The following is a 21,994-nucleotide window of genomic DNA, read 5'->3' as shown; positions in this document are numbered from 1 at the left end:
GGTTGAACTGTTCTGGAACAGTGTTGTAAATACAACTTAACCACTGATTTCTAGCCGTGTCCTCTTTTGGAAGGCCAAACAAAGTATTTTTGCTTTCGCAACGAAACACACAGCGTCTTCACAACATGGTGGCAGCGGTGGTAGCAACAATAAAGTTACGCCTTCTTTCTTTGCGTGAACATTTGGGTGGCGTTATGCAAATCTTCCCACATCGTGACGTAGACATGTGGGGGCGTGTTTGAACGAGGCGTTTTAGGAGGGCGTGGACGAGTCTTAAATTTATAAAGAATATCTCTTTGGATTTGAGACTTTAGTCTTTGCAACTTTAGGGATCTTATCTATTCACGAACAGCTTGTAACACTCTAAAGAGAAAGGAAAACTTGAAATCGCATCATATGACCCCTTTAATCAAAGAGGGTTGAAAATTGGCCAAGTCTTGCTGACTGTTGCAGTTTTTCTGTTCCTATAATGAGACAGTCAGCTTAGCAGGTGCTGCTCAATTCTACATATAGCACTGTGACCTTCAGCACCACCGCAGTCCTCTCTAGCACTTGTCATTAATCTCTTAATAAACACATCTGCTGCAATCAGAACATGATGTGCAATTTTGCAAGTGTACAGAAATTTCCTGAATTCTGAAATGTACAAAGCAGGCAATAAACTCTGGAAGTCAAGGCTGTTTAGTCCAGTCTGGTTTAACGGATTAGACCTGAGTGAATGAAGCCGAAACATCACTCGAGAGCTTCAGGATTCATTTAAGCTCAAATTGGACTCTACTGTAAGAGAAGGACTTTATTGTGACCTCATCCATGCAAAACCATAACATTATTATTGTAGTCACAGCACATTGATTTGAGTATTATTGAACAGTGCTTGACCAGCTGCCCAGACCACTAGTTGGTTTTACTGTCCATTTCTCATTTCAACAAGCAAATTTTGCTCAAATTCAGCTAGAGACACTGCACTTCAGCTTAATTTCTAGCTCAGCGATCTTTAACAGGGGGTCTACCAATTGTTGTTTGATCTTTATGTATAGAGATTATTTTAATGGCTTTGTGGTGTAAATGTAATCGTACAAAGTATGTAAATACATTATTATGGTACATAATTTTAAGCCAGGCTAAAAATGCAACACTTTATGCAATATTTAACAGTGGGTCCTTGCTCTGTCTTTATCTGTCCACCAGGGATCGAGCTTAACTATTACTGGAATCCATATAAGTGAAATTGTTGAATCAGTTGAAATTGACACACTAGCACCACGACTGTAAAGCTCCTTTCAAAATGTCTATTACTGAATGAGGGAATGACAGCCAACGTTCTCTGTAGGTGGTTGGTGTGAAATTTAAGAGAGTGAAAGTGACAGTGTCTTTTTTTCCCTTGTCTAGGAGTGTGCCGGGGAGCCCCTCTTCTCTCTATTCTGTGCCATAAAGCAACAAATGGAAAAAGGCCCCATCGACTCTATCACCGGAGAAGCCCGCTACTCACTCAGTGAAGACAAGCTCATCAGACAGCAAATTGATTACAAGACTCTGGTAAGGCTCTGAACCACAATGTGGATGAAGAAAGGAAAGAGGAACCGTTTTGGAAGGATAGAGAATGAAAGGAGTAAACTAAAATAGGAATGAAGAAAAAGACAAGGATAAATGGGTGAGAAAGAGGCTAAGGAGTGTGAAAGCATTCAGAAGAAGACAGGTGTGGAGGTAGAGAGAAGGGTAAGGTAATTTGTTTGGGTTGACGCAGCATGCAATGCCCACAGTCTTCACGCCTGACAGGGAACACACAGGTTTGTTATGACCTTTGACCTGTCTGCTGTCCTGTGGTGATTGGCAGTGTTGTGTTTGGCTGGTCACTGTGACAGGCATGAGCTAAGCCTGTGTTGTCAGGGCCGCATGTATGCCAGGACGGGCTGTTTACTGGTACAGCACGTCAGGAGGGTAATCTGTATTCTGTGTGAGACTAAGAGAAGAAAAAGTAAAATGTGGCAACTAGTGTCATCTCTTGGCATCCGACCCATTCCTTTGAACGCCGCACTGATTTAATGACTGTAGGAGCCGTTTCAGCTTCATCATTCTGTCCTCACTTCCAAAACACTTAAATGGCTTCAGACTCGCCACAATACAAGCCACTACCAATAGCACATTCTGCCTTCCCTGGCAAGATATGGAGAGGTTGTTTTATATTGACCAATCAGCATACTGCTGGACTGTAAGTAAATGAGCTCTTTTGCAGTGTGTGGGTATTTTATCATAACAGATGCCAACAAGGATCTTTGCAGCATTTATATACCAACTTGAGCTATGTAATTACATCTGATGATGATGACGACGGTACTGGTGGTGGCGTTAATGACAGTTATCATGGGAGACAGAGAATCTAACCGGTACAAAGATTATTAGTGTGTTAATTGCATACTTTTGTAGGCTGAGGTGAGTGAAGTGACGGCTCCCTCAGGGTGGCCAATGGGCTTTTACATTTGCACCGTTACACCTGCTGACTATGTTCACTCATTCAGTAGCACACCTTAAAGGTTTGACTGGATGACTGTCATCCATCAGAGTACAATCTTTTAGGTGTTAAGCATAGATCCTAGAACAGCCACTCTGAGATATGTTGTGAACACAGGCCTCAGTAGATATACTGTACATGTTACAAGCTCTCTGTATGGCTTGATTAAACCTTTTAACATAACATTTTTTTCTATTGGTTATTCGGCTCACATACACGGATGCATTTTAGCATTCTTTAAACTCTCAATACATTTTAAATCATGCAGAAAGATCATTTTACAGCCACATAAATATTCATGTGTCTCCCACACGTGTGCTAATTGGTGTAATTTTGTTCTGTCATGTAGGTGGTGAACTGCTTGCATCCAGACAATGAGAAGAGCCCAGAGGTGCAGGTGAAGGTGCTGAACTGTGACTCCATCAGCCAGGTGAAGGAGAAGATCTTGGATGCCATCTACAAGAACGTCCCCTACTCGCACCGACCAAAAGCCTCTGACATGGACCTAGGTATGACCAGCATTATGCTAACATTAGCTGCCTTTACCCTTTAAGAACTGTTTTCCTCATCAGCCCTTCATTTGCCCTGGTCGAGAGATTTAATGTGTGAATCAGTGACATTGACATTTGTAGAATGATGGGTCAAATTAAGGTGATTGGTACTTATTATATCAATATTGGCCTTACTTAAAATCTATTATTTGTAATTTAACAAACAGGGTGCTAGGGCATAATCGTGATAGAGGTTCCAATAAGTCCATAAATTGCCCCTTTTTGGATTCGAACCACTGACCTTCGGATTATTAGCCCAATTCCTAAAAAAAAACTCCACTAGCAAAAACAGTTGGCATACACTTTTTATCCAAAGAGACATGAGATAAAGCAGGGTCAATGCACCTAAAGCTAAGTGATTTACACAATCACATAATGCCCATTGAGGATCCATGTCTCTTCTGGAATTTGAACTCCATACCTTTGGAACTACAGTTATGTTGTACATATGCCTTCCAACTCCAAACTGCACATTTTGTTACTTGCCAGATACCACCTTATCCAAAGCCACTTGCAATACATTGTCAAAGACAGTCCACCTTAAAAACCCTAAAATTAAGTGTCTTATTCGTCTTCTCTGGGTTTAGTTTTGATTAAAGGTAAACTAGAACATGCCAGTAACTATTGATTACATGAACAGGCTTTTCTGGTGTTTGAGCCAGTAACTTTTGGATTGTAATTCAGGTTTTACATTCTCCAACCGACAACAGTAAGCTTTCTTGCTTAAAGAATTCCAAAATGGAAAATTCTGTTATTAAAAGAAGATGTTTTGAAAAAAAAAAATTCATACCACCAACCCCTTTGTGTTTGTTAGAAAAATATCATGCAGGTTTGGAATGACATGAGGGTTAATAAGTGATGACAGAATTTAACATTTTTAGTCAAACTATCCCTTAAAGAGCATGAAGTTCATTGAAGATGCCAATAACTTTAAAGTTCATCAGTCCTGGTTTCTGGAGTTTGAACAGGCAACCAACTCATTACAACCCCAGCACTGTAAACACTAAGCTATTCGTGCCTCCATGCATGTGTTAAACATACATGCTGATAAATAAATATCAGCTGTGACAGTATGTGAGTTTATTTATACACACCTAATTGACAGGTGGGAACATCTCACAGTTACTGGGAAAAAATAGCCAGGCTTATCTCTGCAGATCTATTTTTCCACAAATGAGAATCTGATTGTTTATTCTGTACACTAGCCTGGACTGCACTGTTTTATTTTGTTTTATTTTTTGGCAAAAATAACATAACAAATAACATTTCTCAAGTCATAGCCTAACACTAGTCTATCCATAAGGGAATGGAACCATGAAAAGTGAAGAAATAATTTCGTTTAAAAAAATAAACTCTCCTGTGTAAAATGCTTTTATGGGCCCCGGAGGGCAAGCATGTTGTTTTATTATTGTTTTATTAGGGGGGAGAATTGGATGATGTCTGTGGAAGTGTGTGCGAGTGTGTTGTATGATAACGCAATGGGCATCCCCGGATGAGAGGAAGCATCTCGGTATTCCGTAAACGGATCTCAGGGTCTCCTGAGCCCCGGCACACTCTCTGGCCCTGATATGGGGGCCAGATAAAGAAAATGGGTAATAGGAATGAGGTAGCCTCCATCTCCTCGATCCCTCTGAGACTGATTGGACCGGAGTGTTTCTGTCCCTTGCCTCTGTTTTTAACTCTCTCTGTCACAGTCCCCTGAGGGCAGGGATGGAGGGAGGGAAGATAGAGGGAAAGAATGAGAGAGTGATGCAGATAAATCAATGCACTTCAGCCCATCTCAGTCTCTATTTTAACTCTCTTTGGCTTTATTCTCTATCCAGCTACATTGCTTCTGTCTTAAATATTTTGAATTATTTTCTGTCCTTTTCATTTCACTTTTAGTCTTTTATTAAGTTCATTTTCTTTTTTGTTGTTTTTAGTCATTTTTTTCTTTTTTGTGTTTTTAGGTTTTGTCATACTGTTTCATTTAGACTTTTTTCTTTTCATGTTTTGCTCTTCTAGTTTTCTTTTCTTTCAGTTAATTTTTTCTTTTAGTTTCTATTCTTCTCTCTGTTTACTTTTCTGTTTGCACTTGGAATCAAGGCTCATTTGCATGTTTATAGACAGTACTGTAGTGAGATATAAAACAATGGTCGGGCCTCTCCTGGAGATTTGAAGTTATTCTCATCACCCAGAGACATGTTTCATCATCTTGCCTATGATTGCTGTTTTGCTTTTCTGGTTGGGATCAGAGCGAAAGGTAGCAGCAGGTGGCTTGAAGAGGCCTCACTCCTCTAGCATTCCAATCATACATTCATTTGCAACAGAGGGGAGCCCAAAAAAAAGAATGAGAGAGACATCTCTCTTGTTCCTGGCCATGTTATCCGTACATCACATTGCAAAGGGATATGTTTATTTCATTCAGCGCTGATTCCCATCTCATTGCCGTTTCATGTTGCTGTTTTTGCTGAGGCTGCAGACAACGGCTGGTGGGCGCTGAGGGGAGGGTGGGAGAATATCTTCGCATTTTGCTGTGCATCACTAGTGAGCTCAGTAACTACAATAAGAGCAAGCTCAGCAGGAGGCTTAACGTGGTCGATCAGGGCCGTTTGGGCTCAGGATGCTCGACCCACTGCAGATGAAAAAGGAAGTGGCTTTCAGCAGTGGCTGTAATCACGCCCATCGATCCACTGGTCACGAAGGCCCGGCTCTCTAACAAAGGGCAGAAGAGATTAATTTACCTTTCCTTTCCTTCCTCTCTTTCTCAAATGCTCCTTCACGTACCCTTATTTTCTCTCTCGTTTTCATTTCTTTCTCCTTCTGTCTCTCAGTACAGACTTTGTCCCTTACCTCTTTTCTTCTATTGTTCCTATGTCTTCATTTTTAAGTTTTGAAAAGTCAGATTTTTAGCTCCACTTTTTCTGAAGAAAGGCTGAAGAAAGAGAACCATTTTTAAGATTACTATATACTATAAATACCAGCAAATTTATCACCACAATAGGTTTTTGTACAAGACTAAGATGTGCAAAAAATAACTTTGTGTTTGCTTGAGTGTGGAAGCTTAAAGTGGCTCAATATATTGAAAATATTTCTATATTTCTTTCAAAAATGAAAGAAAAATAATTGCTGTGGTTTGCTGAAGTTGATGTAGTTTTTGTGTTGAAATACTTCCTATCCCAAATTAATATTCAGAGACAGCTATACAAGTTATTACACTCTGTAAACAGTTCATATCTTTAATTAGAGATTAAAAGAAATGTAGTGATTTAATGTGAGGTTCCGTGTTCATTGGGGCCAGATGACATATCATTAAAACTTGTGTATTCTGTAAAGCTGCTTTGAAACAACCAATATTGTAAAAAGCGATTCACAAATAAATGTGAATGGAATTCCTGCACTCTGAGTATTAAACATTGGATGCAATTACTTTGTGTTCTCGTTGCAGAATGGCGTCAAGGCAGAGTAGTACGAGTCATCCTTCAGGATGAAGATGTTACGACAAAGATTGAGGGTGACTGGAAAAGACTCAACATGCTGACTCACTACCAGGTAAGATCCTGTGTATATCATGTTTCCAGGTAAACTCATTCTTGTTATAAGGTGTTCAGTTTGTTTTTTTATAAAGTCAGAGGTCCAAGACATGAATGCTTCAGAAGGGGTGCATTCATTCTTCTTTCTATCATCCCTACCATCTACTTCAAGGCTTCTTGTGAGAAAATTGATGTAGAGGTTGTTTGTTTGCTGTTTCTGCAAAAGATATCTGCCGTCACAAAGATGGCTTTGAGCCTTTGAAATCTATCTTAAATCAGAAGAAGGATGAGCATTGTACCTGCTGGTTTCTATTTAAAGCAGCATCTCCAGATGTCCCAGTACATTTAATCTGACAGCAGTGGGATGCAGGTGTAGGTGGATCTGTAGCTTGACACCCGGGTTAGATGATCTAGCTAATGACTTTTGATAAACGGCTCTCTGTGTGATGTGAGTTCTGGCGTGGGCTTTCAGTGATAGCGCAGATTCTGACAGAGTAACTAATACTGGAACAAAGAGATTTGAATGCAGAATGAATGTCTTTTGTGAAGCTCAGAAGTGTAATGCTCTATTTATGTTTGTCTCAAATGTAACAAGGAACCTTTATAGGGTGATTAGCACAAAAAAGGATGAGCAGAGAAAGATACTCTATAATGGTAATTGCTTTTGGTTTGTGTGTCTTAGATTATCTAGTTTAGGGAAACATAAACACTTTAAACATTCATTGCATCTCAGCCCTATCGAACTCTTACGCCCCCGTTGACCTCTAAAATAGGGTGCAGTCAAGGCACTTCCAGGTCACTTAGAAAACTTACTCTGACTGACGGATCTCCAATATGGTAGACAGGGACCATCAAGTTTCAGGAGACAGGTATGCAATGGTGACTTAGCAGGGGACTAATAAAGTCTGTCTGTCTGCAATTAAATAGACACTTTAAGTGTGAGAACCCCAGACATATCTGGCTGGCTGGGAGGGGCAGTTTAGGGTGGAGAGGAGACAGGCGGCGCTTCATTACAGTGTAAATAATTTCCTCCATAAGCCGCCCTCCAAATGAGCTTTTAGAGAGAGAGGAGTCTGCACAGTACTTAAATTAAATGTCACGGGGCGGCATATGGGTGCAGGGCTGCAAGCGGCAGAATGGATTAGCTGTTGATTGGAATCGGAGATCAGATAATGAAGACAGAATTTAATTCATTTTCAGTCGGGGAGGGTGTGCTATCCTTGACAAAAAAAAGCTATCAGACACCCTAAGCCTGTTAAGAGTTGCTTAAGAGGGGGAAGAGAGAGACCCTCTGTGCACCCTGCACCATCTTCAGTTTCTTCATTTCTGTCCTTGCGCCACATATGTGTTCATAACTGTCTTCCTTTCATTTCTTTCTCTCTAATAGCACCAAATTCCCTTGTTTAGTCTAACATGAAAAGTTGCAGAGTGTCACACTAAAGTCTGATATGTCTGTCATAAAGGATCCTCTGTGCATGTATAATGTATATCTCAAGTCATCTTTGATACTTTCCTCCAAATCGAGGTGCTACAAATGCATCTGGCTCTGACGTTAATTCTTTGATGTTATCTTAGGAAGCTTCACACTGGGGTTGTATAAGCCCCATCTCGGATATCTGATGTTTCTGAATGCTATCAGGAACACAGAGACTCTCTTAAAGCGTAAACTTGCCCGCAGGGGAAAGATAAAAGAGAAAATCTCTGCTGTTTTCTAAAAAGTCCCTTTTCAGGGAAATATAGCCCTTGTCTGAAGTCTCCTTTCACACAGTCATTCATCTATACAGAGGTGTAAGAAATATTTGTTTGATTTTGTTGAAGTTTGGACAGCTGTCCTCTCGGGCCGTGGCAGTCCAAGGAGAAAAGTGGTTAAGGGTATAAGAATAATATCCTAATGGTCTGTGAAGCCTATATTCTCCCTCCTGCTGTGGTTTGGGTCCCCATGCAGTTCTGAGCCCAAATCATCTAGTTCTACACCATCACCTCAATTAACCCTGTAAGTGCCGCAGGCATCCAATGGCAAATTATGTGGATGGAGGAATGTGTGGTTGGGGAATAGAGGCCCCCACATGTTAATTGAATTTGGCTTGCTAAGACTTACTGTGGTTAGCAGTTGCTGAGGCATATAGTTAAATAGCCCAGTTCATCCCACCGGAAGAAACTTATTGAAATGGAAGCAGATTATCCCCTCTTGTCCTTCACTCATGCAGTTTTCCATTAACCTGGATGAGAAATAAAAGATCAATAACCCTAACTTAATGTAACCATAAAGCTGAAGATATCATACTTGTTTACAACAGTTTTTTAGTCTGAAATGTAGATATTTTATTTGGTTTTCGTAAATTGTCCATAATAATCTTTGTTTCTTTGTCTGCAGGTGACTGATAATGCAGTGGTAGCTCTCGTATCAAAGCAGGTCACCGCATACAACTCTGTGAACAACTCCACTGTCTCCAGAACCTCTGCTAGCAAATATGGTTTGTGTTTGTTATTCCTTTTCTAATTCTAAAATGCATCCATATCTCCAAAACAAAACGTACGGCACACTATATAAAACATTAATAATCAGCTGACTAACGTTTCTACAGCAGGGTAGGGTAACATTCCACCTGAGCTGCACTAAGAACAGAAAAGGAGTTTAAAAAAATAGTCTTGTCATCTTACAGGGAGGTAAAAGAAGTTAAATGTGTAACATCTCAGCCACTCACAAAAGGGAGCAGGAATGAAGCTCAAACGGAATTACGTGGAGAGAGCCGAGATAGTCGGGCAGCATACAAAGGTAAAAGCAGGGAAAATGAGTCTCTTTGCACTTGACTTCCCTCCTGAGACTCTGAATCCGTCCCTGTCATTCGCCTGCCATCAGTCCCTCGTACGATTGGGTCTGATAAAGAGCAAGATCAAAGCTCAGGGCCTTCCGAGCACTCCCCCTACACATCAAATAGACCATTAAAATCATCTCATCTCCATATACTTTCCTGCACTCTAAATGAGCCTAAAGAAGAGAGAGAGGGAGTGTGACAGATGGGAAAGACAGAAAGAAAATGCCATATATCACTTCACTCTTTCAGAATTAGCTTCAAACGACATTTAGGTTCTTGTAACAGGTTCAGCAAGAGACACGTTTTGAAACACCTAGAAAGACATTTTGTGAGGCTGCAACAATTGTATTAATCAGATCTCCACCAAATATAGGCTACGTTCACACAGTCAGTGCTCTATAATGAACAGAAAACTAGTTTGGTTCATACAGCATATATCAACTCACTCTCAGAATTTGGTCAAGTCTTGAATATTTGAACAATTATTATTTGGCACTCCAGACTGAGGCAGTGTGAACGTAGCCACACTGAGATCAGCACCAGTGATGTGAATGCAAATATACATGCTCAATCTCATTCCTTTTTTAGTTAGTGATCCTCTCTGTTCTTCTTTTTCTGAAGGTGTTATTGTTTTTCTTTATCAGGTTCCTCCTACTCTTCTCTCTCTTTGTCTATTTCCCCTAGAGAGATTGATTTCTGTTGCATCTGCCACTGTGAACTGTTTTTTTTTATCTTACCAAATCAGGCCTTTTCCAATCAATTTTTTTTTCACACTGTGTAAACATTCATCGAGCTCTGTGTTTTTTTAAATGTCATGGCTGATCTCTCCCTATTGGCTGAAGCATGAATATTTCATCTGGCCTGACACCTGTTCGATTTTGTGTCCGCCAAAGGGAGCGAACACGCACGTTCGCCAGAGAGAAAGCAAGCAAGAGAGCAAGGGATGAAAAATTAAGCATCCATACGTTCTAAATGATTCATTTCCAATCTCGAGTACTTCACAACAAAAGGCAATGTGTTTTGTACAGATAGGAACAGATTTGAACAGCTGCATGGGACATTTGTCAGCAAAGGAAGATTGAGGAGGAACCACCATCTGATGGGTCTTTGTCTTTTCACTCCAACAGAAAACATGATCAAGTACACGGGCAGTCCGGACAGCCTGCGTTCCCGCACACCCATGATCACACCTGACCTGGAGAGCGGCGTCAAGGTGTGGCATCTGGTGAAAAACCATGAGCATGGAGACCAGAAGGAGGGAGACCGTGGCAGCAAGATGGTCTCGGAGATCTACTTGACCAGGCTGTTGGCCACGAAGGTAGGCTTTGCCACCATGTCTTATATTCTCTGAATGTCAGAATTTGTTGAACGCCCCTAAAAAGAGTTGTCAACAGATCTGATCCTTCCCAAAACATGTGAACCTTCTAGAATGAGATCAAATGGCTAGATTGTGGAGTTAGTGGAGTTGAGGCCACAGTGTCAAACAGTTCATGTTTATGCTATTTGCTCCAAACTCCGGTTTGTCTGTTTTCTCCATTAGTATCACTCTGACTGACATGACGTCACGGCATCAGCAGAGCTGGTAAACAGGCACTTGTTTTGGGTTGAATACAGATCCCTCACTACCAGAAAAGCATAGTGCTTCAAGGACATCAGGAAGTTGAAGAAATGGAATAGAAGGCTTTGTTTGATTAGGCAGGCATCACTATTGCTACTGCTCATTGTTAAAATCCAAAACCCTTAGTATTTTACTTTGGCACTTAACGCATCCTGTACCGTAAACCTCAAAACATAGCGGTTTATTGATGACAGTTGTGCTATTACTTATATAAATGACTGGATGATCCACAAAGGGAAGATTCACAAAGAAGCCCCATAGTTGTAATTTAGTGTTTGGTTAATCTTGGATGTGAAGGCCCCAGTCCATGTTTTCTTAAAGGCTGATGCTGGGAAACTGAAGTACTGGCACAGAAATCTGCTTTTTGCAGAACTGTATGTGTCTGTGATTCTGACGTTCCTGATGTAACCAAGCAGGAGTGCACACACACATGCACAAATGCCCTGGTGATTACCCTACTCCGCTTGCAGACTGTGTGTCATATTTTTAGATGGATTATTTCTGTGAAATAACCAGTTTATCGCAGACACCATCTCTCTTGGTGAAAAATGATTGGTGTGACAGCACAGTAATTGACTGTTTGGCTTTCACCCCTGCAATAAATACCAGTGATCTGCCTGGGGTGCTGACACTTTCCGCATTCGGTCCATCAGTGTCTCTGAGAATGGGTGAGCTTTACCTTTTTCCATCTCCCTCCATAATGCCAGGCTTTATTTAATCTTTCTTCCTCTATCGTTCTGTCTTCTGCACTTTTCCGTCCTCTTTCTGTTTGCAATTACACAAATGTTCTTTCCTCACCTGTCCGGAACGAGATCACTTGACGTTTAATGCTTCTCTGACTGCCTGCCTATGTCTGATAGCCTGCTTTTAAGTGCGCTAAAATGACCAGGTACATTTCAAACGGTTGCAAATAGCCACTTTGGTTTCTGGGCGACTAATGATGATGTCAGTCAGGACACCTGTCAGAATCATCGCAGTCATCCCTTTTGCCAGTCTCCCGCAGCTGTCGCCGCGTTGATACAGGACCGCGAGTGAGAAATCTTCATCTTCATAGGGTGACAACTAATGTCTCTCACAGAAAATTAAATAGCTCCATTTTCAGATATTGTGCACAAAACAACAGGCTCAGCTTTATCTGTGTGGCTAGATGTGCTGCTGCCACCACACAGGCCATTAATTGAACCAGAGCCGTGGGTGGGGCATATCTGCTGTCTGTAGAGGATTTTAACACTCTAAAGCTAAATGCTTTTGGCCATGAAAGCACAGGCATAATCAGTATTTTGTTTACAGACTGTTAGTGTTTGCTCATCAATTCTCTTCACCAATTATTATTGTTCTTAAAGGGAAAGTGAAATTATTTGTGCAGGGTGCACTGAGGGGTTTCTCGTTTTGATTGATTTTGCAAATGAGAGATTTCCAGACAATCCAGATGGCAACTTAAGATGTCCAAGTCTCTTGCTTATCCTCTTATTTAAGTGTGTCCTACACAGACAAACACTTCTTTAATATTAGTAGCGAGAATAACAGTCTAGACCACCCAAATCTCAGCATGAAAACCCGTTATGGAGCACAATTTAACCTTCTTATAGAGCTGAAAACTTTTTAAAAGCAGATTTTTGGCCATTTGTGCAGTTATCTGATTCACATAGATTAGGTGAATCTGGTGCCAAAACAATGCATAAAGCAAATGCAAATAAACAATGCTATCAGTGAATTCTGTGTGAATCCCATGGACATCTAGATTGACTTTCATTCAAACAAATCACAACCTAAATGATGGATTCCTCAGTTTTGCTACAAATCTCTTCTTCAAATGCATCAAAGGAAGCCTTAAGCATCAGATCTTTAACCAAAGCCAGGCAGAGATGGATTGCTGATGGTCGAGGCTCTTGTGAATCATCCATCATGCCATTGTCTATCTTGTGACTGGGCGAGGGTTGGGCGGTACAGCTTGCCAATCAAAGTACAAGCTGTCAATGCACAGATACAGATAATCAAAGCAGTTTGATTGGTGTGGTTAAATTAACTCTCTTTGTTGAGCTACTCAAAATGCAGATGACCAAAATTAATACTATTTAGTTTTCAAAGGGGCGTTCACACTGACAGTGATTTGTGGCAGTGACGATGCAACAAAAATTGTGAGTTAAACAATGCAAAAAAAAGCTATTATACATTGTAACAATGTGCATAGATCAGGAAGAAGGAGGTGAGAACCTGCAAACATTTAAACATGAAACTTTAATAAGCAAACGAACACAAAACAAAAGTAAAAGCGGCAGCCCCTCACAGACGACTGCAGCATAAAACAACAACATAAATAGTCCAGGCCTGCTCCTCTCTCGTCTTGCACTGTTGTCACTCCTCCTTTTATTCTTCCGGAGCTCCTCCGTGGGACTCGAGACTGGTGAGAGGTGCAGGTGTCGCTCATTATCATTTACTCCACCGGCCCCGCCCCACTCGTCACATACATACAGACACATTAATGTCCATAAACTTGGCAAATGTCAAGTAAGAATTTGCAAAAGTACATATTTTCAAAATAGACTAGGTGATTGGTCCATGTTGCAGGTACAATCACCGTTATTCAGCTAATTTTTGTGCGTTATTTTTTCATTAGGATTCCACACAATCTGGAAGATTTCCTGATGTGGATTTCACAACGGGTTCAAGTTGGTCAACACGGTGGCCCTATCTTGCCTGCGAAATTTGGCAGAAATTTCACCGAATTTTGCAGATGTGACCGCACATTTAAAGTCCTGTAGAATTAGGCTGGTCTCAAGTTCACCTGACCTCGATCAAATGCATTTCTAGATAAACCTCACTAATCCACTAGTCCGAACACTGAGATACATAAAACATTAATTTAGGCACTTTTTTGGACATAAAACTATGGTTCCATAGTACATCAGAACCATTTTGCACGTTACTAAAATTTCTACCTTTACACAAAAAAAGCAGCCAGAAGAAACCCAAAAGAATGTGAGGCATTTCCCAGAGAGGGCTGCGCTGAGCTGAGTGCTATATTTAGCTAGGATCTAGTCCATCCAGACATCATTCCCATTTCCTGATCCACTCACTCTCTCCGCTGAGAGCTCTCTAAAGTATGGCGCTTCAAACACGTCCTGCTTTTTGTTCTGTCTGGAGAATATGATCTTCACAGAAGCCAGCTGTGGCAGGTTTACGAGGGTGTCGACTCGTTGTTAAAGCATTGATATCCTTTTGATAGAGTGCAGATAATCCCAGTTGATTCTCTCTGATTAATTTGGGAGTCATAATACGTGCTTTGCTCTCGAAATCCTCTTTGGTGCAGTTGTTATTTTTGAATGAATTCAGAATGCAACAGAGAGGGGGCTGCTACGGAAAAGCTTTTGTTGACTGTTTTCTCTCTTTTTCTTTGATGCAAAACTCTGCATCCATTTCACTGCAGTGTCCTTTCTTATTCCCTCGTCTCCTCTCTTCAGTTTTTGTTATCTAAGACAAAACCAAAGCTGTCTTGAAAACTAACGAGAGCTCTGCAGTCTCAGACACAAGCGCACAAAGTCCCAGACCAAACAACATCTGTGACCCTTGAGACGTGCACGCACACACTCCTAAGTTGATTTCACTTTAGCACAAATGGGCTGGGGTATAAAGTAGCCTTGTATACATTTATTGTTTTGGACAGGTGCACAATTGCAGGGCAGCACTCAAGATACAAACAAACCAATATGAGATGTATTAGTAAAGCACTCAGAGTATGGCTCAAATACTCATGCTGCCATTTCAGACTGGAAAAATTGGCTCTGCACACCTCAATTAAAATGATTTAATTTATCAATATCATTCCAGTATCTATTCAATATATATTTAATAAACTTATAAGCATTAAAAGCAGTCTGATGTTTCATAAAGCCACTGCTTCCTGTTCCAAAATGGCCTTTTTATGCATTAAAGAGCTTTTGAAAATAAAATGCCATTAATACATTCTCTGCTCTCCACAGCCTACCTCTACGGTTCTGGGTGAATGTGATCAAGAACCCACAGTTTGTGTTCGACATCCATAAGAGCAGCATCACGGATGCCTGTCTGTCTGTGGTGGCACAAACATTCATGGATTCGTGCTCAACGTCAGAGCACCGCCTGGGCAAAGACTCCCCCTCTAACAAGCTGCTGTATGCCAAGGACATTCCCAGCTACAAGAACTGGGTGGAGAGGTGAGCAAGAACATTTTTATAGTTACAAGATTCCCTTTCTAGATCTTTCAAAGTGACTGAACATACAAACAAAGACTGTCAATCACAGTATCTGGTGGACCAACGCAGCCTTAAAAATCCATATCAGAAAGAGTAGACTTCCATATTCCTTCAGTTTGCATGGTTCTAAGGTCTTGGTGTGAAGAGATCGGGGTAGAAACATGGAGAAACTGCTGGAGTGTTTTAATGTGTATGCATGTGTGAGGGAGAATGAGAGACTGTATGTGAGGTGCACTTGTGAACGTTTTTAATCAGAAAAGATGCAAAGATACAGTGTTTATGTGGGTATCATCGTGAATAAAAGCCCAGAATTTTATTATGTCCTGCAGGTATTGTGTGTGTGTGTGTGTGTGTGTGTAGCTGCTGGTAATCAGACTGAAGTGTGTTGTAGAGCTCCAGGATGATGAATTGCAGCTCTATTGTAGTTCAGTAGATCTTATGGGTCTACCCAACACTGCACCAAAGCAATTAGTCACTGTTTAGTAGGAGAGACAAACTTTTCTGCTTTTCCCACAATCCTCTGGGTCATAAACTCTATGTTCAACAATGCCAAGAAAGTAGAAGCAATGACTGTAAAAAGCTGCATCTGAAATTGCATGCTGTCTTGTACGTACTGCATTTCTGTATTTAGTTCGTGAACATTTAAGTATGTAGTATGTATATAGGTAGTCTAAATGAAATTCAGACACTGTCACGTGACCTACTAGCATCAGTTGCGTCACTTCACTCCCATTCACAACTCCTCGCCCAAGGCTTCATGGTACTTCTTGCCTACTGTTTTTCGAATGCTATGATTTGAACATAACACTTTTTTGGCATACTGGTGTTTTTCGCATACTATATAGTATGGAATTAGGCATATTCAGACACGGCTAAAAAGCTTTGAATAATTCTATTGTTTTCTGCTCAATTCAGCGCACCGCGCTGGTCTACTCAAGCCCACCACCCTACAGTAAACAGCACTGATAAAACTCATCAGCGCCGTGTGTCTCTGCTCACGCACACTGACCCTCAGACTCTGACTAACGTGTTTATTTGCCGTGAGGTATTAGAGGCTGCAGGAGGAGACGGGTAGCTGGCAGACTAGCATGATGGGGAAAATGATAAGACCGTAATCATGCTGCCAGCTCACATTCACTATGAAAGAGCTGAGATGGAGAGAAAGCTCATTTTCATGCATTAGCTAATGTGTTACACATCTTACAGATCATACTAAAACGTGCCTACTGAGGTGAGAAAAGCCTGCTTTAATTATAGGTGCTGACATATATGTGTTTAAACCAGGAAAAATACATTCTCAAAGATGCATTCTTTGTTCTGAGTTACAGCGCTCACGTTACTCCTTAATTGGTTGTTTTCGGTAATATCCTGATAGGTGACAAATCTGTGTGAATTGAGACAATCCTTCTGTTTCCTTTTTGTCAGATGATTTGAGAAGAGATCCTTTCATGTCTTCATAAAAATTTGTCTTCATTCAAAATTATACATATATATATACAGTGGTTTACAAATTTATTAGATCACCACCACCCAATGTGGTGCCACAGCTGCCCTAAACTAACAATATTGGTGATTACCAAAATAGTTTTTTTATGTTTCTGTAATGGTTAATCCATCAGTATGTGTAAGCTTTTTAGTTCTCAAAGATGCATTCTTTGTTCTGAGTTACAGCTCTCACGTTACTCCTTAATTGGTTGTTTTCGGTAATATCCTGATAGGTGACAAATCTGTGTGAATTGAGACAATCCTTCTGTTTCCTTTTTGTCAGATGATTTGAGAAGAGATCCTTTCATGTCTTCATAAAAATTTGTCTTCATTCAAAATTATACATATATATACAGTGGTTTACAAATTTATTAGATCACCACCACCCAATGTGGTGCCACAGCTGCCCTAAACTAACAATATTGGTGATTACCAAAATAGTTTTTTTATGTTTCTGTAATGGTTAATCCATCAGTATGTGTAAGCTTTTTAGTCACAGTAGTATTTGTAATGCTAAAAAATAGATGTTGTTATCCATGAATTTTCAAATTTACTGTTTTATGAGAAAGGCAGAGAAAAAAAAAGTAACGCACTTTTTTTATTCCGATGCCCAATTACAGTCAATAAATTCAGTTTGTTAAGCACACCACCTGTCATAATAAAGAGAAAACACAAATATTTTAGGAATCTGATAAAAAAAAACTTGTTTAAAAATAAAATAACAAACTGAAACAACTAAATTAGTCTTTATTCACACATAATAACAAAAAAACTTAATATTTTTCAAATATAAAAATGTAATTTTTGCTGTTTTCTGTGAACAATTATTAAATTTATATTCTATTCAATTTATTTTTAAATGCCATTTCCAGTTTATTCATTGGTCAGAAAGTGTAGCAACTATTTAGTCATTTGCAATACATGCACGATACAAGGGAATAACCAGAATGGACTTGTTCTGGCTGACGAACAGCTGACATTTAAATGTGGTATTAATTAGTGCCAGACAAGCTTCCTGTCATTAGCCTTGGGAAGCAGAGGGCGCAGAGAGAGACGCTAAACTCAAATGTGTGAACTCATTTAGGAAGTGTACCTGATTCCTTTGGGAAGGCCATACCTAAAGATTACAACTCCTCACTATCTCTCTCGTTCAACACCGTGCCATTGTCCTCCGCTGATGCCCCATGGTGCATTGCAGCACATACTTGCCACTCAAGGTGCTCACGGAAGCCTGAAACAGACACGCATGCCACCGGTTAGTCAGTCAGTGTGTTGAGTCCAGGAGTTGGCATGGTGCAGGAATTAAAAATGTAAATGACCTGCCTTAATTAAAGAGTCGACAGAGCCTCTGCAGCTGCAGGTGACAGTGACTGATTGCTTTTCCTCCACCAACACTCCTTCACTCACTCACACGCACCAGCCACCCAAAGACAACAGATAGTATTGCTCCGTTCCAAAACCTAGTGAGCTGCCTACAGAGACAGCATTTTAAGGTATCGTGGGTGCTCACCAGGCACGAAAGCTGTTCCAAAAGATAGGCATGTTAATTATACTGCCTCATAAGATACCCTGTAGCATCACGTTTCCTCCATGGAAAGGCAATCCCAGAATGCATTTTGAGTTGAGTGGAAAAAAGTTGGTGAATAAAGCGAGAGAAATATGGATTGGATATAATAACCATGTTTTATTCAAAATTAAAATTATGGATAAAAATGTTTGTGTGTTTGTAAGCTTATTTGTGTATCACACCATTAGCTTATCAATATGGTAACATCAAACACAATTGCAAGTTTTAATACAAGACGTTTCTGCCTAGCTAGAGTGTTCCAAATCACATATGAGGTTCCATGATGGTTGCAATGCTGTCTACCTAGGCTGTGGTTCTGGAAGAGTGCTTGTATCTACAATAACTGTGTGCTTTTATGTGCACATTTTGTTTTGGATGTGCTAGTGTGTGTCTAGTGTCAGCGTATGTGTGGGGCACATTTATTGAATCTTTCCAGCATCCTATAGGTTCTGCTGATCTCTGGAAAACTTTCAAGGACAGCGGCTCATTAAGACTCACAGTCACTCGCTGATGTAAGCTGCAGCTGTACTGCCACAGAAAGTAAATGCTGAACTGATTGGAAGGGGCGTGACAGCTCTCACTCAGTGCCAGAAATGACCCTGAAACATGTTATTCTTATTCTACATGAGTTATAAAAAGGCTTCTTAAGCCCTGACACCTGTCCAAGTTCGAAATGTTTGTTAAATAATCTGTGCTATTTCTGTTTCTCTGCGTTTCTTACAGATATTACTCCGACATTAGTAAGATGCCTGCGATCAGTGATCAGGATATGAACGCATATCTAGCAGAACAGTCCCGTATGCACATGAACGAGTTCAACACCATGAGCTCACTCAGCGAGATCTACTCTTATGTAGGCAAATATACAGAAGAGGTACAGAAAACTATTAGCCTGTTAATTTGCCACATTTTAAGTGTAGCACACACATTTGTTTAGCTGGATCTCACAATGACGGCTAAGAACGTGTTCAAGATGTATTTTTCCTAAAATAAAGATAAAAAAGTAAATAAAAGTGAAAAGTGCAGATGAGAGGGATATGTGGTTATCTGGAGGCATGTGTAACTGATGTGTCATCTCCCTCTGACAGATTGTGTCTGCGCTGGAGCAGGATGATGGTGCCAGAAAACAGAGACTGGCCTATAAGCTGGAGCAAGTGGTCGCCTTCATGAGCCTGGAGAGCTGAGGACCACATTTCCCAGAGTGCACTGGGAGATCCATCAGAAACCGAGCCGTGCCTGATTGAAGACCTGTCCATCTATCTCATCTCTTCTGTTTGCAATCTTCCCACAAAAACAAGCGTTTGCATCATATTAGCTCTGCTTTCTAGAAGAGTAGAGATGGGAACTGGAGGGTGGGAGGAGGAGCCAAGGACTACATTACCCATGATGCAGTAGAGTGGGTGGCCATCCGGCTCTGCTGTGTAGAGGAGGGGTGGCTGCCTACGAGTTCCACGTCACTGCATCCTCCATCCTTCTCCCTGACTGGAAAAGAGAAAAAAAAATTATGTTGCCTTCAAAGTTTAGCTGATAAGCAGAAACCACAATGTTTGGTGTCAATTTGTTCTGACTTTTAGGGTAGTGTGCGACACTAATATTGAGTCCAGTTCATTGTAGTACCTTTATGAAATACTGAAACGCAAGACGAAAAAAATGGTACTGCACGCATCTGAAGAATGCAGTTCATTCGGGCCATTTCAAAAGACACAAAACACCTTGATGACACTGGATTTACGGGACGCGCAAGATCATTTATACGCTTTGATAAAAGAACAATCAAGCCTTGAGAATCCCAACTGCTTATTCTCACTTTGAAGACAGTGAGGTGTATTTAAAACCGTCTACATTTAGCGGGACACAGCAAGTTAGTGCATCAACTCTTTTGTCTCTTCCAGGACCTTACCTGACAGTGAAACTGAAAGACGAGACCTATCGTCTTGTGGGATACCCACATCTTCACCACTTCACCACCAGCCTTCATTTCGGCATTTATCCGGCTTGTGCACATCTGAATTGATCCTCTCTTATCTAGATGAGTGGAGGAGAAGCCAAGGTTTGTTCCCCTTAGAATCAAGCACACACACCCCTCTTCCAGAGAGAGACGCCTTCTCTCTGTACTCCAGCGAGGTTGTCAGGACCTACGCTGTGCTGCAAGAGGATGAAGTAATCTTAACAACAAAAAAGCACATTCAATAGGTGTCTCAGTTCACACATCCAGTAGGGGGACCTTAATTACAAAATATCCTACTCAGAATTAGCCGTTAAAGGGGGGAAATGGCGCATTGTTGAAAGTGCACACGTGCAGCCTGCACTGTTCACTGCCACAGGGTCCCACCCATAACGAACACTCTGGAAGCCTCTAGAAAAACCCACACGTAGACAAAGTTGGTCAGCAGAAAACCAAAGGAGCCCAATTTTTAAAAAACAATAGCAAAGCGAATAAATTACCCCTGAGAAAGCAAACACAAGGCACTGTTTGTTTTATGACCTGCAGAAGGAAACTCCGTCTGCAGCCTCATATTTGTTACTGTCCATTATTCTGTGTGCAGAATAATGGACAGTAGACCATTATTTGATTATTGCACAACTGGGAAGGCGGAAAGAAATCCCGATCTGAAGTTTAAGGGCTTGCTGTAGTTTAAATGTTGCTGGCAGCCTTGAGAGATGAATCTTACCTGGGCTTAATGACTCTAAAAGCAAACGGATGGCATGATGAGGATGTAATTAGTATTGGATGTAACGTTGACAATGGGAAAGAGACAATTTAGCTGCCCACCTTTCCTCTGTCCTCTGACCCCCTCTTTCCCCTTGACAGCGTACCCTATGTGGTGATGTGAAAGTGTGGAGAATCTGCCCAGGTCCACCTTGGGTGCTTTATTGGCTTTTTCAGCGCATGTATTTCAATTTAAACTTCAAAAAAGAAAAAAGGAAAACAGAAAAAATAAGCCTTGCAATTGATGATGTGGATGTGTTCTTTTCTTTCTTTTGCTTGGAAGAACGAGATGGAAAAAAGTGGCTGTCATCTTCAAAATTGCAACCTCTTGTTAAGGTGGAACCTTTATCCTGCCCTTCCATTCAACTGCCATGACCACGTTTTGTGAATGTGTTAGATGCTAATAAGGCTAAGGTAAAACCTTAAGCAGATATAGTATATACCCTTGCATGCTGATTTGGATGATATGAAATGAACTGCCTTGCTATCAATTTATCTAATACTACTAAGGATTTCTAAACCGAATCAAACTCTTGTTAGACTTTCATCAGACTCCTTTGCTCTTTTCCTGTCAGGTGGATTGCCTTTCTCGAAGGCCATCTATCTGAGAGTTCTCGTTCACGCTGAGCAAATATGACCACGACATCACATACCAGTCCAGTCACACCTAACATACTATCACAACACATTACATTTGTGTTTTTTTACTGTACGTCTTTAATGTGAGTTGATTCCCTGAATGTGTCCGTATATTATTATTTTATTATATTAAATTATATTATTTGAATCATTTTGATGCAACCTAATTTTCAAGATTTCATTAGCATTACACCAAATTATTTTTTAATGTTGTTTTGGATATTGTCTCTGTATGTGTGATTGCTTTGGGCTCCCTTGTGTTATTTTTGGTTGTAGCTTAGTAACAGAGGATTGTGATATTGTCTCTGTATGTGTGATTGCTTTGAGCTCCCTTGTGTTATTTTTGGTTGTAGCT

The 21,994-nt window shown here is 40.6% G+C and overlaps 1 protein-coding gene across 1 annotated transcript in view; it reads left to right on the top strand.

Moving 5' to 3' along the window:
• Positions 1–21,366, top strand: part of LOC107592200 (plexin-A4-like) — a 246,564-nt gene extending 225,198 nt beyond the window's left edge. The window contains exons 24-32 of the mRNA XM_016281641.1: positions 1,390–1,536; positions 2,859–3,018; positions 6,488–6,591; positions 8,947–9,046; positions 10,516–10,706; positions 13,624–13,688; positions 14,987–15,199; positions 19,014–19,164; positions 19,379–21,366. Of these exons, the coding sequence (XP_016137127.1) occupies positions 1,390–1,536; positions 2,859–3,018; positions 6,488–6,591; positions 8,947–9,046; positions 10,516–10,706; positions 13,624–13,688; positions 14,987–15,199; positions 19,014–19,164; positions 19,379–19,474 (1,227 nt within the window). The 3' untranslated portion in view covers positions 19,475–21,366. The remainder of the gene's footprint in view (positions 1–1,389; positions 1,537–2,858; positions 3,019–6,487; positions 6,592–8,946; positions 9,047–10,515; positions 10,707–13,623; positions 13,689–14,986; positions 15,200–19,013; positions 19,165–19,378) is intronic.
• Positions 21,367–21,994: the final 628 nt, after the last annotated feature.

Source organism: Sinocyclocheilus grahami, unplaced genomic scaffold (genome assembly GCF_001515645.1).
Source record: "Sinocyclocheilus grahami isolate Dianchi unplaced genomic scaffold, SAMN03320097.WGS_v1.1 scaffold1.1, whole genome shotgun sequence".
In the NCBI taxonomy this organism is placed as follows: Eukaryota; Metazoa; Chordata; class Actinopteri; order Cypriniformes; family Cyprinidae; genus Sinocyclocheilus; species Sinocyclocheilus grahami.
This window is presented reverse-complemented; position numbering and strand designations above follow the sequence as displayed.